Source organism: Lissotriton helveticus, chromosome 8 (assembly GCF_964261635.1).
Source record: "Lissotriton helveticus chromosome 8, aLisHel1.1, whole genome shotgun sequence".
Lineage (NCBI taxonomy): Eukaryota > Metazoa > Chordata > Amphibia > Caudata > Salamandridae > Lissotriton > Lissotriton helveticus.
In genome coordinates, this window is record NC_136069.1 from 1,404,753,984 (window position 1) to 1,404,769,499 (window position 15,516).

The 15,516-nt window shown below is 50.7% G+C and overlaps 1 protein-coding gene across 2 annotated transcripts in view; it reads left to right on the top strand.

Moving 5' to 3' along the window:
• The window catches only part of CXADR (CXADR cell adhesion molecule), a 274,960-nt gene that overhangs the window by 97,265 nt on the left and 162,179 nt on the right, over positions 1–15,516 (top strand). For both annotated transcript variants that reach the window (XM_078658356.1, XM_078658357.1), the window contains exon 3: positions 2,465–2,663. In XM_078658356.1, the coding sequence (XP_078514482.1) occupies positions 2,465–2,663 (199 nt within the window). The remainder of the gene's footprint in view (positions 1–2,464; positions 2,664–15,516) is intronic.

A 15,516-nucleotide genomic window follows, 5' to 3' on the forward strand; every position in this document is an offset into this window, starting at 1 on the left:
AATAGGCCCACCCACACCAGTAGTGTAGTGTACAGTTTTAATCAAAAGAAGCATGGAAATGATGGGCCGTAGGACTTGTATAGATCCCAACAACTTACCTGATGTTTTCAAAGAAACATGAACCAGAGCTTGGCATTTGCAGGGCTTTCTGGATAACCCCCTGGCCTCTCCTCAGTGCCTAGTTTTCAGAAATGCTAGGCTTGGCAAGTTTTCTTGGTCTACCCTTCCCTTGGCCCAAATACAGTTATTACCCAAATCTCCAGAAAGATTGAAATTTGGTGCAAAAAATATTCATATTTCCACATTGCTTTTCTGTTGAGGAGATCCTTTTTGTCTGGAGGGGCCATGCTGTCTTTCATGTTATAAAAGTTGACTTTAAATTGTCGGCAGTCGGTTGCATCCTGTTTTGATCCGTACATGATCCTCAAAGTTTTTTATGTCACCTGCCTCAGGGCTGTCATCTTGTACATTCCTGTCTATTATTGCGAGTGCTGTGTGAAGTTTTTAGGTCGAAGCCTAGCGTAAAACTGTGCACATGCGCAGTCTCGCTGGCGAGATCTTATGATCTGAGGCGCTTTCCCTAGCGGGTTTTAAGCCCCACCCCTCTTTCCCATTGGCTGGCATCACCGTTTATGCTAAACGGTGGCCGGCCATTGGGAAAGAGGTCATGGTGATGTATTATTTTCTCTTTTTCGTCCGTCCCACTTGGACGGACAGCCCTGACTTCCTGCTGGCGTAAAAGGTTTGTTATCTTTATGGGGCTAAACACATGGCCCCGTAAAGATAATAAAAACCTTTTACGCCAGCAGGAAGTCAGGGCAGTCAGTCCAAGTGGGGCAGCAGAAAAAGAAAAGTCTATGTCGCCTCTGCTACCGCCCACACGGTATCTATGCAAGAGGAGTCTTTATTCCGGATCGAAGCAGTGTAAAGATGCTTTCTTAATACCTTACTGTTTGCATAAAGTTTAAAGAACCATAGTCTGTGGTTATGTTGCTTAGATTGAAATATTAATGCATTGTTAATCTTCGAGTAAAGTATCTTATCCGGAAACTTGTTTAAAATATTCTTAGTTCCTCTGGGCTGTTAAAAGCAGTTTGAGTGCTTCAGTGCAGGAATACGCACCTCCCCGTGTTGCCGTGTTCCGTGATCTTTATCCTGGTGTGCGTCGCGCGTCTCAAAGACACGCCAGGTTTTGCTCTACGCTATGTAGCACTTATCTGTGCTCTGTTTGACTGTTTTTAATGCCTCATTTAAAGCACATAGCTTCAGATAATAAAGCCGTAAGGAAGGCACTGTTTGCATAGTTAATGAGGTACGTGAAAAGCTCTCTGATTTGGACATGCTCACTACCCCTGGGATTTAATCAGCCATGTGTACAGTAGAGCCTCTTTTGTGCTTTGCCTTCTAATGCACTCCCCCACAAGTCCTTAACAGCTACTTGGTTTTTGCTCTATGTTTAAGTGATGGTAACAAACGGCGGTGTTTGTTTGTTCGCCTGGCTACACACCCTCCCCGGTCACAAAAAGATATGTATATATTTTTTTATAATTGCCTAAATATCTGCATACATCGTTTTGACAGATAAGCAGATTATGAGACCTTCCAATCATGCTCAGTCACTAACAACCTGTAGAACTGAAATCAGTGTGGGTCTGGGGGCGTGGGGGTGGTGCCACTAGCTCTGACTATCTGGCATTCCTCCGACCCTTTCAGCTGCCAGGGTGTGAGAAGGCGAGTCCTGTGGGGCATTAACATGCAATCCACAGCATGGCCTTCGGGATCAAGCGATGATACCGGAGGGGTGGGCATAGGCCAAAGTGGCTGGATGGCACGGGGAGCGATCGACAGGAGGCAATCCTTGCCTGAGAAAAAAAGCATTGAAAATGCAATAGGTCTCGCCTTTGATTAAGTTAAAGCCATTTGCCTTGCTAATGGTATTGTATAGCAAAGCAAATGGCTTTAACTTAATCAAAGGCGAGGCCTATTGCATTTACAGTGCTTGTTTTGTATGTGTATGACCCTTAACATTGTCATAAATGGCAGTGAGCTAATGTGGTTACATGGGAACCTTGTACTGGACAGCAGCTCTTGCTGTAGGTTGCAAATCCCAGATCCTTCTACCATTTAATTACAGTTCAACTCAACCTTGGTGAGAGTGGTCCTCGCTGGTTCAACCGTTTCTCAATAGTTATGCTTGGCAAGTTGTGTGTGCATTAGAGGAACCATGGCTACACTATGGAAAGAGAGGCATAGGTATTCCCATAAGCAGTGTCATGTATGCCTCGTTTGTTTTTCTTTTTACACAGATGGGTTCTCTTTTTCATCTGCATCTGGAATTGTGATATAGCCACCAGGATGTCTCTGCTTGTAAACTGACTGCCTTTAAAACATATGAAATGCACTTTAATTTATTTTGAAATCTTTCCAACAAACTAATATGGTTCATCTTTTTGAATAATTTCAGATACTGCAGTTTTATGGAGGAGCAATAAATTCATTTCCAGGAGTGAGTAGTAGAGTACATTTTACCTCGGCTGACCCAAGAGCTGGTGATGGGTCAATGGAAATTACAGGACTAAAGTTGTCAGATTCTGGTTCATATCAGTGCAGAGTATCTAAATTTCCTGGAGGTGATAACAAGAAGCTGCTGCTAACCGTATCTGGTAAGAAACTTAAATCAATTTGATATTTTTTGTTGTTGCAATTAACCAGTTTGGTTGCCCATGTTTAAAACCATGTTTAATCTTGTTTAATCCAGTTTCTGGCATTTTCCCAGGCACAAAGTAAACTGTGGTTAATTGTATTTTATGGCTTTAACTCTACATCTGTTTTTGCTTTTAGCAGAATTCCCAATATGTTGTGTCACGTAGACGGAATCTCACACAACAAATGGGTCAATACAGGAATTTTTTTATTTACCTTTGATGCCAAAGATACATTTTTGTTTAAAAAAGAAAAAAAATTCTCAGGTGGTTATTCATGTACAATTTGGTTGAAGTATTAGGTTGTATGGGGTAGAGCTATTGTATGATTTAGTGTTCCGGAAAGGTGCATTGAAAGAATTGGGGGAGAAATAAACCATGTTTAGCATAGTCATGGTTCGTGAATATTGATTCTCTGTTTGTGGCAATTCATTCTATGCCTGTACCGTAGGCGAGGATTAGGCTGATCTTTCGTCCTTTTATTTGTATTCAGCAGCTATTAAAATGTTATATCTGATAGACGTCTAGCCGCAGATTCCTTAACTTAGAATATCCCCAGGCATCAGACTGGATCCAGAAAACTTTACCCAGCAGCACCTCTGCGTGCCAGGGGGCGGCGCCGCACGACTCGGCCCTTACGTCATCCATGGACTTGACATCAGCTGAGCCAATTTTGCAGCGTGAATCTTTCTGGATTCACTAAGATGTGCATATTCCGCAATCTGGTGGTTGGGTCCGGAATCGTAGTCTTTTCTTTTTTTTTTTTTTTTGTTTTTTTGTAGCCCAGGTGGGCGTCTACGTCACACCATTTGGTGTACCTTCGGTGACGTTTGCATGCTTCTGGCGGAAGCTACCACCCTTGGGCGCCCCTTCAGATTCTTTTTTCCGCCGTTAGGCCTGGATCGTCGCGTGAAGCTCCAGAAGTTTTGGAGGAGAAAAGAAGGAAATACAGCAACTCTTCGACGGTAAAGACCTGAGAAGAGGACCATCAGAGAAGAGACGACGAAGAAAGGAAAGAACTTCTAGATCTTCGACGTCCTTGGAGGAATGCGCACACAGGGGGCCCCCTGAGCGCAGGGATGTACAAGACACCCTTTAAATTCTGCAAAAACTGCCACAACAAGTTCGCGCAGAAGGACCAGCACCTGGTCTGCAACCTCTGCCTGCCAATCGACCACGAGAGCAGAGACTGCAACGCCTGCTCCGTCTTCAAGCCGAAGACACTCCCAGTTTGAGAGAGACAGAGGACAGCTCACCACACGATGCAGGGCAAGGGCCAGGCCCAGACGCTTTACGAACTGGGCCTCTCCACCGACGACGAGGACAACATCGTCGAAGGTCCAGATGACTTCACGGTCGCAGAGACCGATAAGAAAACGCCTGACAAGGTAGAGTGTACGACCCCGAAAACCCCCACAGGGTCTTGAAAGCCAGAGGCAGACTCTCGAAAGTCAGAGCCCAGAGCCTCGAAAGGAGCACTGGCGCCGAAAACTTCGACGACCGAAGCTGCATCCTCCGAAAAAGAGCCCAGCGGATCCTTAGAGAAGGACTCCCGGACGCCGAAGACCAGTGAAAAGCATAGGTCATCGAAGCAAGCCCCCGAAAAAGGGCCTTCGACTTCGACTTCGAAAGAAAAGGAGCCGAAGAAAGTTTCGACGACACTGCCGAAAAGAGCAGCCGAAACGCTCGACGACGAGCAGGCCGCAGAGAAAGAAAAGAAGGCTCGAGGCCGAAATGGAGAATATCCTTCAGAGAAAGAAGGACTTCGCTGAAAAAATTCAAAGTTACAGGATCCCCTCGAAGCCGGCACCGACCGTCGCTGAGGTACAGGAGCACGAGGAGTTCGACGTCGAGGAGACGTCAAACTCCGGAACCCTCGGAGCACGAAGAGGAAGAAGACCTCTACTACACAGAGGGGGATTACGGGGAGCAGCAGTCAAGCTACGGCTCAGGTTCCTCGACGGCCCAAGACCAGGAATGGCAGGACATAGAGGCCGAAAACCCGGAGGAGGCTGTGGAAACATACCCCTCGAGGCCTTCGCCACCGGACGACATTGGGGCATACAATGAGGTGGTGAGGAAGGCGGCAGCAGCCTATGGAGTTAAGCTGGAGGAGGAGAAGCCAAAAGCAGATTTCCTGCTGGAGACATTGCTCCCCACACAGACAAGAAGCCAGTTCTTGCCCATGCTAAAGAGCGTCACAGACCAGGGGAAGGAAACCTTCAAGGAACCGGCTACATGCAGATCAGTAACGCCGAGGACGGAGGAGAAATACAAATTCTCCTCCCAAGACCCAGCTTACATCAAGGGATCCGTCACAGCAGACTCAATAATTGCTGCAACGGCCAGAAAAAGGGCAAACGTCCCAACAACATCTGGACCTCCACCTGACAAAGAAAGCAGGAGGATGGATCTAACTGGCAGGAAGATAGAGAGGAACGCCGCAACGCACTGGCGGATGGCGAACTCCAATGCCCTCCTGAACCGACATCAATACCAGCATTGGGATGAGATGGGCCAATTGCTCAAGCACCTCCCGGAACAATACCGTGAGAGGGCATCACACCTTGTGGAAGAGGGGAAAAGCATTGCTAACTCGTGCCTCAAGACCGCCTTGGATGGGGCAGAAACAGCCAGCAGACTGATGGCTATAGGCATCACAGAGAGAAGGCAAGCCTGGCTCAGGATCTCCGGCTTCAAGGCTGAGGTTCAGAACAACATCCTGAGCACACCCTCAGCGGTGAAACACTGTTCGGAGCCCCAGTTGATGAGAAGCTCACCCAACTGAAGAAGGACAACGAGACGGCAAGGTCCATGGGGGCCCTGCAATTCAGGGGGATGAGAAGGGGCACTCCTACACGGAGGCCTAACGGCAGGGGTGGAAGCCAGCAAGGGCAATCACACCAGGCATTCCACCAGGGACAACAGAGTGACAACCAAAGTCACCAGGGCCAGCAGAGGCAAAACTGGAACTACCAGGGCAGGGGCCAGTCCTTTCAATCAAGAGGAAATGGACGGGGCCACAGAAGGAGAGGCGGTGAACAACCCCCCCTCTAAGTGACTTCACACGGAAAAAGGTGCTCTCCCACTCGAACCCTCCGGGGGAGGAGCACGGGAAAACAAACAGGAGAGGGCTGCACGGACAAGACACAAAGGAACATGTGACGCCAGTAGGAGGAAGATTGAGATTTTTTCTCCAGGAGTGGGAAAAAATAACAACGGACAAGTGGATACTCAACATTATGCAGTTCGGATACTGCATAGAGTTGGAAAAGAGACCACCAAACAGAAAGCCAAAGAGAAGAGAGCACTCTGGAAGAGAGCTGCGATTACTCCAAGAGGAAGCTCAAGAACTCCTCCTCAAAGCGGCCATCGAACGGGTTCCATTCAAAGAACGCAACAGGGGAGTATACTCCAACTACTTCCTGGTGCCAAAAGTGGACGAAAGTCTAAGACCCATCCTGGACCTTCGGTTCCTAAACAAATACGTAAAGACTCAAAAATTCAAGATGACGTCCCTACAAGAGGTCATCCCGCAGATAAAGGCCAGGGACTTCTTGTCCACCATTGACCTCAAAGATGCGTACCTGCACATCCCCATGAACAGGCAGCACAAGCACATGCTAAGATTCACAGTGAACAAGGATCACTACCAATTCACGACCCTGGCGTTCGGCCTAAAGTCCGCACTAAGGGTGTTCACCAAATGCCTCGCTGCAGTGGCCGCACATTTAAGAAGAAAGGGGATACACGTGTACCCCTACCTCGACGACTGGCTCGTAAAGGCAAGCTCTTACAGGACATGCAAGGATCATGCAGAGCAGGTCACAAGAACGCTAGCAAGCCTGGGATTCTCCATACACTGGGGAAAATGCTCAATGGAACCAGAGCAAGTGAAAATCTTCATGGGAGCTCAAATCGACACCGTCCAATGCAGGGTGTTACCCAGCGAGAAGAGAACACTCCGCCTACTGAGGGAGAAACGTCACTACCAGAAGGGGCGAGCTCTGACAGTGAGGACTGTGAGCAAGATTTTGGGGATGATGGCGTCATGCATACACCTGGTCCCCAATGTACGCCTACAGATGAGACCACTCCAAGAGTGGCTGCAACAGCAATGGTCACAAGCTACAGGAAGTTGGGAGGATCTAGTGGTTGTAACGCACAGGGTGCAGGAAGAAATAAGGTGGTGGACCACGGAAAGAATAACAGTAGGGAAGCCTCTAACACCACCGGACCCAACAGTGACCATCACCACAGACGCATCCCAGAAGGGATGGGGCGCACACATGAACAGGCTCAGAGTGAGGGGTCTGTGGAGCCCTACAGATGCTGTCAGACACATCAATTACCTGGAACTGAAAACAGTGTTGCTAGCCCTCAAGGCCTTTCAGAAACACCTGTACAGCCAGAAGGTGCTGATACAAACACCACAACGATGTTTTACATAAACAAACAGGGGGGAACTCAATCTTTCCCTCTGTCAAGCTTGGCACAAGAAATCTGGAGATGGGCAATACCACTCAAAATAGACCTGCTAGCCATACACCTGCCAGGGAAGGATAATGTAGAAGCGGATTGGCTCAGCAGGCAGACTTCAGCGTCCCACGAGTGGGAACTCAATATTCAGGAAACCGAGAGACTATTTAGGAGATGTGGCACACCAACAATAGACCTGTTTGCAACACGCCGGAATGCAAAATGCCAACACTTTGCATCCAGGCAACCAGAGGCACTATCACAGGGGAATGCCCTATGGATAAGCTGGTCAAAAACATTTGCCTACGCTTTTCCCCCGATACCACTGATCCCCAGGGTTCTCAACAAATGCATGACGAGCAACATGCCGCTCATCCTGGTGGTACCACAATGGGCCAGGCAGACCTAGTACTCTTAGATAATTGAGATGGCACAGGGCCCCCCCTCCCACAAGTTCTCAAAAAGAAGAGACCTACACTCCATTGAAAACGGAGAAGTTCTACACCCAGAGCCGGAGAGCCTCAACCTCTCAGCCTGGCTCCTGAGGACTTAGAGTTCGCACATCTAAAACTACCAGAGAGCACCATGCGGGTGCTGCGTGAGGCAAGGAGGCCCAGCACACGCAAGTGCTATGGGGAAAAATGGAAAAGATTCACTCAATGGTGTTGTAAGAAAAAACTCCATAGAAAACTGACCAGGGAATCTACGGTGCTAAGGTACCTCACACACTTAATTAAAGCTAAGCTCATCCTCGCTGAGGGTGCACCTGGCAGCTATTGTGGCATACACAAGAGGAGAAACAGAGAGAAGCTTCTTTACATCCCAAGTCGTGTAAAGATTCCTGGAAGGGGCAAAAAGAATAGCGCCACCAAAGAGAATGTCGCCACCGGCCTGGAACCTAAATGTGGTACTAACGGAGCTCATGAAAGCACCTTTCGAACCCATCCACAAAGCATCACTGCAAATGCTAACAATGAAAACGGCCTTTCTAGTAGCAATCACCTCGCTACGGAGGGTGAGTGAACTGCAGGCACACTCGCTGCAGGAACCCTACATCCAGATACACAGTGACAGGGTCGTGATGAGAACAGACCCACACTTCATGCCAAAGGTGGTGTCGAGGTTTCACATGAACCAGAGTATTCAGATCCCTAGCTTCTTCCAAAACCCCACTACAAGCGCTGAGAGGTCGCTCCACACTCTAGACGCAAGAAGGGCTGTGATGCACTACATTGAAAGGACGAAAGGACACAGGAAAACAAAATAGTTCTTCGTATCCTTCGCAAACAGTTACATGGGCAAACCAGTGACTAAAAACACCATAGCCCAATGGATCGCACAGACAATACAATTCTGCCACAAACAAGCGGGCCAGGAGCTAACAGGAGGGGCGCAGGCCCACTCCACCAGGAAGAAAGGAGCAACAATTGCCTTTCTGGCCAACACACCAATTCCGGACATATGCCTGGCGGCAACATGGGCTTCAGTGCACACGTTCACTAAGCACTATTGCGTGGATGTACAAATGAACAAAGAAGCACAAGTAGGACAAAAGGTGCTTCAACATATATTCAACAACCAACGCTCATCTTCCACCCAGCCGCCACAAAAGTAATGAAAACCGCTACAAAATCTATGCACAGCATAGTGAATCCAGAAAGATTCACGCTGCAAAACGAATAGTTTCTTACCTGTCGGTGTAGTTTTGCAGCTTGAAGATCTTTCTGGATTCACTAGCGAACCCACCCGCCTCTGCCAGAAAGATGAGGCTGGAGAAGAAGGTGGAAACACATACAAAAGAAAGCAAGTTCAAGCTTATAAGATACATGAAAAGATACGTGAAAAGAATTACGTTGAAAAACGATTAACAAACATAGCCATGGATTCACTACAAACGCAGCAGGAAAAAGACAGAAAAAAGAATCCGAAGATGGCGCCCAAGGGTGGTAGCTTCCGCCGGAAGCATGCCGACGTCACCGAAGGTACACCAAATGGTGGGACGTCGACGCCCACCTGGGCTACAAAAAAAAAAGAGAAGAAAGACTACGATTCCGGACCCAACCACCAGATTGCGGAATATGCACAGCATAGTGAATCCAGAAAGATCTTCAAGCTGCAAAACTACACCGACAGGTAAGAAACTATTCGTTATGCCACTCCTGGCGCGCTGACGTCTGTTTTCTCTTTTTCCGCGTCCCAACGTGGATCCTGGAAAACAAGCAGTTCCTTGGCCTTTGGTGTCGCCGGAACAGTGTGCAATGCCTTTGGGTTTTAAGGTTTATGAAGCCTGTGCGCGTCGGAGGCCTGGCACTGACCCGCACCTCATCTGTATGTAGTGCTTCGGTGTGCACCACGACTCCAAAGAGTGCTACGCCTGTCAGAGGATGAAGCCCAAGTCCCTGAGAAAGCGCCATATGAAACTGCTGGCCAGTCCAGCACCTTCGCGTCGCCGCTCTCTCCCTCTGGATCGGGCTCCTTCCAAGGTCGTTCCCGCAAACGTTGCTCGAAGGCAGGTAAGCGCAAGCAAAAGAGGCAAGCATGGAGGTCTTCCTCCCATTCGCGTACTGCTGGGGCACGCTCCTCTCGCTTTATGCCAAATAAGGGCGCCTGGCAGTAGTTTCCTCCATACCCTCCCTTCCGGGGGTTGGAGCGATGCGTTACCAAACGAAGGCTTATTCTGATGGCTCTCCAGTCGTACTTTTGGGTCCCCACCTCTCCCTGGAGCGCTTTCGGGTCCCAAACAGGTGGAGGGCACTCATATCGGGTCCTCCCTGGCGGATTCTTCCTTCTCACTGGCTGTGTGCATAGACTCCGGTTCCGGAGACGATACGACGCCGGCGGGACACGGCCCAGTGGGTCCTCCCAGTCGCAGACCCGGTCCGTCTTTGCATAGCTCTGAGCGGCTTCCTGCTCAGACTTAAGAGGCGGCGCCGGCCCGACGCCAGATTCGACGTCCGGTCTGCCTAAACGTGCACCTTTTGCTGAAGGGATCTACATAGGAGGGTGTCCAGATAGAGTCCCCTGGTGCGGTCGTCTATGTCCAGACGACTACACCCTTGCGTCCATCGACGCCAGTGCCGACGCTTAAGCTTCCTCAAGAGGTTGCTTGACCCCCCCCCCCCCCCCCCCCGACTCCTCTGACGTTGCTGCGACCTCCACACGGTGTCGATCTACGCAGGTGGCGTCAACAAAGCCTCTGTTCGAGGCATATGAGCTGAAGATTGTACACTTAGCAATAGATCGCCACCTGGTGTTGGGCTCGGATGATTGCAGGTTGTTGTCTTCTTGGAAGAAGTCTTTGTAGTCACGAGATAGGTGACTCCTCCCTTGGACAATACTGCGCATGGTCATCGACTCCATCCTCAGATTGTTTTTTTCCGCCACTGGGTTCGGATGAAAGTTTTCTGCTCTGGCTAGAAAAGACTCTTTTCGGCATTTTCGAAGCGTGAAACTTTAGACAAACAACTTTCGACATCGAATAAACTTTTCGACATCACCAGCTACATCCCGGTGCGCCGTACAGCCTACGCCTCATGGACAGAACACCATTCAAGAGATGCCCGGTATGTCGAGCAAAGTTCCCTCATAGCGACCATCACGAGGTTTGCAACCTCGGTCTATCGCCGGAACACGACGAGTCGACCTACACAGCCTGTGCCTCCTTCCGATCGAAAAAGACCATTCAGGATCGGAGGGCCCGTCGACACGAGATGAGGAGATCAGCACCAGCACCGGAGGCCATCTTGGAGGAGGAGATCGTCGAAGAAGACGTCTCCGAGGACGAGGCTCCACTCGTCGCCGAGGAAGACTCGCCTGATCTCCCGATCAGATCGGGAGCAGAGGACTCTAACGATTCGATTCCATCTCGACAACCCGTGAGTACCTCTGCCCCTGCACAACAGACATTGCCCAAATGAAAGGCATCGGTCAGCACTCCGCCCATGGGGCCCAGTCGAGACCGACATTTACCCTCCGACGCCCCGCCTTCGGGCTCGGCTCCGAGGAAAAAGACTACGCCTTCCGGTGCCTCTGCACCGAAAAAACCACATGTGCCAATTCCACCTCCTCCATTGGCACCGAAACATCCTTCGACACCGAAGGACTCTTCGGCACCGAAGCTAACACCCCCTTCGGCGCCCAAAGACTCTTCGGCACCCAAACCTAAACAGGCATCGGTGCCGAAGCCAAGAACCGTAACGGACCCGAAAGCTTCGACTCCGAAACCATCCGGTTCCAAAAATAAAGAAGGGAAGCTAGATTCCGGCGCTGCAGGCCCAACAAAATCTGTCTCCACGCCAAAATCTTCAATAGCGGTACCAAAGACTCCAAGGCCTGATACAGACAAGCCTAAACCACCTTCGGCACCGAAGAAATTGCCACAGGACTCAATCACTCCTAAGGCAAAAACACAAAACAACCACTATCGGCACCGAAGAAATCGACGCCGAGGAAGATTATAGAAGAGGAAGATCTCTTTAGACCAGATCCTAAACAGAAAAAGTCTATATTAATCCAAAAACTGGACATGTAGAAGCAATTCCTCATAAGAAAAGACCAGCAGACACACCACTTCCAACTGTGGTTCCTGCCAAAAAGGATTGTGCAACTTCTCCAATGCACCCTCCCTCTCCTTCACCTTCTTCCTCTCCTATCACTCCATATATTGAGCCTATAACTTCTCCTGCTCAATCTCCTGCATCATCACACCACACTGACGAAGAGTATGACTTAGGTGGGGGGATGATGTACCAGAGCCACATACATATCCTTTAGATGAGGATGAAGATGTCCACCCCGAATATCCCAAAGAGGATGATGCATATAATTTCCCACCAAATAATGCACCGGACATCCCTGATCCTCAGTACTACCCAACAAAACCTTCCCCTCCAGAGGATAGTATTGGGTTCAATCATCTATTAAACAGAGCTGCACTTTACCACGGAGTTCCAATGCACTCTGATGCCATTGAGGAGGATTTCTTATTAGACACTTTTGAGCAGTCCCAAAGGTCTACTCCAATACTACCTATGATCAAAGGGGTCATTAAACTTGCTCCAGAGATTTTTAAAGATCCAGTAAGGTGTAGGGTACTAAATCCCAGAATAGAGAAAAAGTATAGACCAGCACCAGCTGATCCAGTCTACATTAAGGGACATCTGCCATTAGACTCTTTGGTAGTGTCAAATGCACGTAAAAGAGCCAATTCCCAGACTTCTGGTGACATCCCCCCCCCCCCCGCCTGACAAAGAATCAAAGATTATTGATGCGTCAGGGAAACAGATTGCTGCACAAGCAACAAACATATGGCGGATAGCAAACACACAAGCCTTACTCTCACGCTACAACATGGCTCACTACGACCAACTAGAAAAATTAATGGAGCACCTACCAGATCAATACAAAGCTCAAGCAGCAGAGCTTTTACAAGAAGGCAAATTAATATCTAATACCTCAATTAAATGCGCACTAGATGTAGCAGCATCCAGAGCAGTTAACACTAGTGTTATCCTTAGACGTCATGCATGGTTACGCATTTCAGGTTTCAAACCAGAAGTACAAACTACCATCCTGAACCAGCCCTTCAATCCGAACAAGTTGTTCTGGCCAGAAGTAGATAACACTCTAGAGAAAGGAAACAGACACTGCTAAGTCTATGGGTGCATTACAATCCACCCAAACTAGAAGTTCTTTTTGTCGCTCCTCTTATAGAGGAGGCTCCAAGCAGACCGGCTCAGATAACGCATCATCTTTTAAAACACATACACAAACCCCCTCTAATAAAGGCTACTTTAGAGGAGGGTACAGAGGCAACAACAATAAGGAAAGAGGTAGAGGTAATAACAACAACTGCTCATCTTCCACTCCCAAACAGTGACTTCCCTCTGCCTCCCCTACAGCATTCCACTCCTGTGGGGGGCAGACTATCACCGTTCCTACCTGTCTGGAATTCCATCACAACAGACAGGTGGGTAAGACAAATTATCCAACATGGTTACTGCCTAGAACTCACAGCAACCCCCCCAAACATACCGCCCAGGCAGCGTCCAATGTCCACAGACCACATAACCCTGCTTCAACAGGAAGTTCTAGCACTTCTACAAAAAGATGCTTTTCAAGTGGTCCCCTTACAGGAACAAGGAACAGGAGTCTACTCCCTGTATTTCCTAATACCCAAAAAGGACAGGACATTAAGACCGATTCTCGACCTCAGGCCCCTAAATCACTCAATACAGTCGGATCATTTTCACATGATCACTTTAAAACAAGTACTCCCATATCTGAAAGAAACAGGTTAGTATTAGATTCCTTACCTTAGAATATCCCCAGGCGTCAGTCTGGATCCGGAAACTTTTGCGTAGTAGTACCCCTGCGCGTCGGTAGGCGTCGTCTGCAGGCGTCCCCTGCGGCTCCGCGTCCGTCGTCGTGCGCCGTGATGACGTCGCTGGAGTATATAGACGCCGCCTCCGCGCGCTGACGTCAGTTCTTCTTTTTTCCGCGCCAGTTAGCGCAGATCCGAAGAGCAGTACTCCGGTCTTTTGACCAAAGTTTTTTGATTACTGAGCAGTACTCCGGTCTTTTGACCAAAGTTTTTTGATTACTTCTAACTCTTAAGGTGCCGGTAGGATGCCCGGTTTTAAGAATTGTGACGGGTGTGACCGCACGATGTCGGTCACCGACCACCATCGACTCTGCCTCCGGTGCCTGGGCGCGGACCACGACGTGGAGTCCTGCGTCGACTGCCGGGCCTTGACGAGTAAGGCTAGACGGGAGCGGTCCCGCAAGCTACTCGAGCTCCGGGTGTCGGCCCCGCGTCGAGAGCGGTCCCGGTCCGGCCGGAGGTCAAGGGAGCGGTCGAGAGAACGGTCGCGGAGCCGCCACGAGCGCTCCGGAAGTCGTCACCATTCCTCCGGTTCCTCAGGTAAGAAACACAATAAGTCGGGGCGTCGTCATCGCACCCCCGACTCCCCCCACCCCGCGTGGGTCGCCGACGCTGCCTGCTCCATACCCGTCGGTCCCTCGGCAAGGCACGTCGCGCGAGGAGATAGAGGAGTTCCTCATGGCCATGAGGGCGCGGTCTCCTCCGGCGGGGGCCTGCGGGCCCGGTGGTCCCGTCCGGGGGCCCGAGCGGTTCGGGTGCTCCTGCTCCGACGCCGTCTGGTGCTCCGGCCCCGACGCCGCCGGCGGCTCCTGCCCCGGCGCCGCTGGGTCCTTCAGGGTCGACGCCGGCTGGTCCGCCGGCCTCTCCGGTGCCGATTCCATCGGGGCAACCCATGGTGCCGCCTCCGCGCGGCGCCGCGACTCCGGCTCCGGCCGGCGTCGGGGCTCCGCCCCCATTCCCTCTCCTACTCCGGACGCGGAGTCGGACCGGCGTCGCCCGTGAGGCCAGTGGTCTGGACGATTCTCCTAACCCTGGTTTTGTCTCGCCTCCTACTGTGGCTTCGGAGGCTGGGGCTGCTTATTCAGCGGTGTTGATGAGGGCTGCCAAGGCTTTACGCCTTGAGCTCCCCGTCGCAAAAGTGAGGCCTAACATCCTCACTGAGGTCTTCAAACCGCAGTCATGCCCACAGGAGCCTCTGCTGCCGTTCAATGAAGCCTTGACAGACGTTCTTTTGGGCACGTGGTCCAGGCCCGCTTCAGGTTCGCCTGTTGATAGGAACGTGGCCAGACGCCACCGTCCGTGTCCGGACGACCCTAAGTTCCTGTCCACCCATCCCACCCCTGAGAGTCTGGTGATCCAGGCCTCAACTTCCCAAACCGCATTCCCGTCGGCCCCGCCCGACCGGGAATCAAAGAGGTACGACCAGTATGGAAAGAAGGTCTTCTCGTCCCTGAGTCTGGGACTGCGGTCTTGCAACACCGCATGCCTCTTGGGCCGCTACACCCACTCTCTGTGGGATACGGTCGCGGAGTGTCTGCCGCAATGCCCGCAGGAGGTACGGGACAAGCTCGGCCAGGCTATGATTGAAGGCCGAGACGCGGCGAGGTATTCCATCAGGTGTGGTCTTGATACGACCGACTCGCTGGGCAGAGCGATGTCCACGACGGTGGCGATTCGTCGCCGCGCCTGGCTGAGATCCGCCAACTTTTCGACGGATGTCCAAAATACTTTGATGGACATGCCGTTCGATGGCAGTCGCCTGTTTGGCGACAAAGCGGACCACGCGCTTGAGCGCTTCAAGGACTCCAGGGTCCCGGCCAAGTCCTTGGGTCTCTCGACCCAGCGCCAGCAAACGGGTTCGTTTCGCTCCTTTCGTGGCCAAGGAAGGGGCGGTCCCACACGTGCTGCCAGCCACGCACCGCAGAACACTTCTCAACGCGGTGGCGGCCGTGG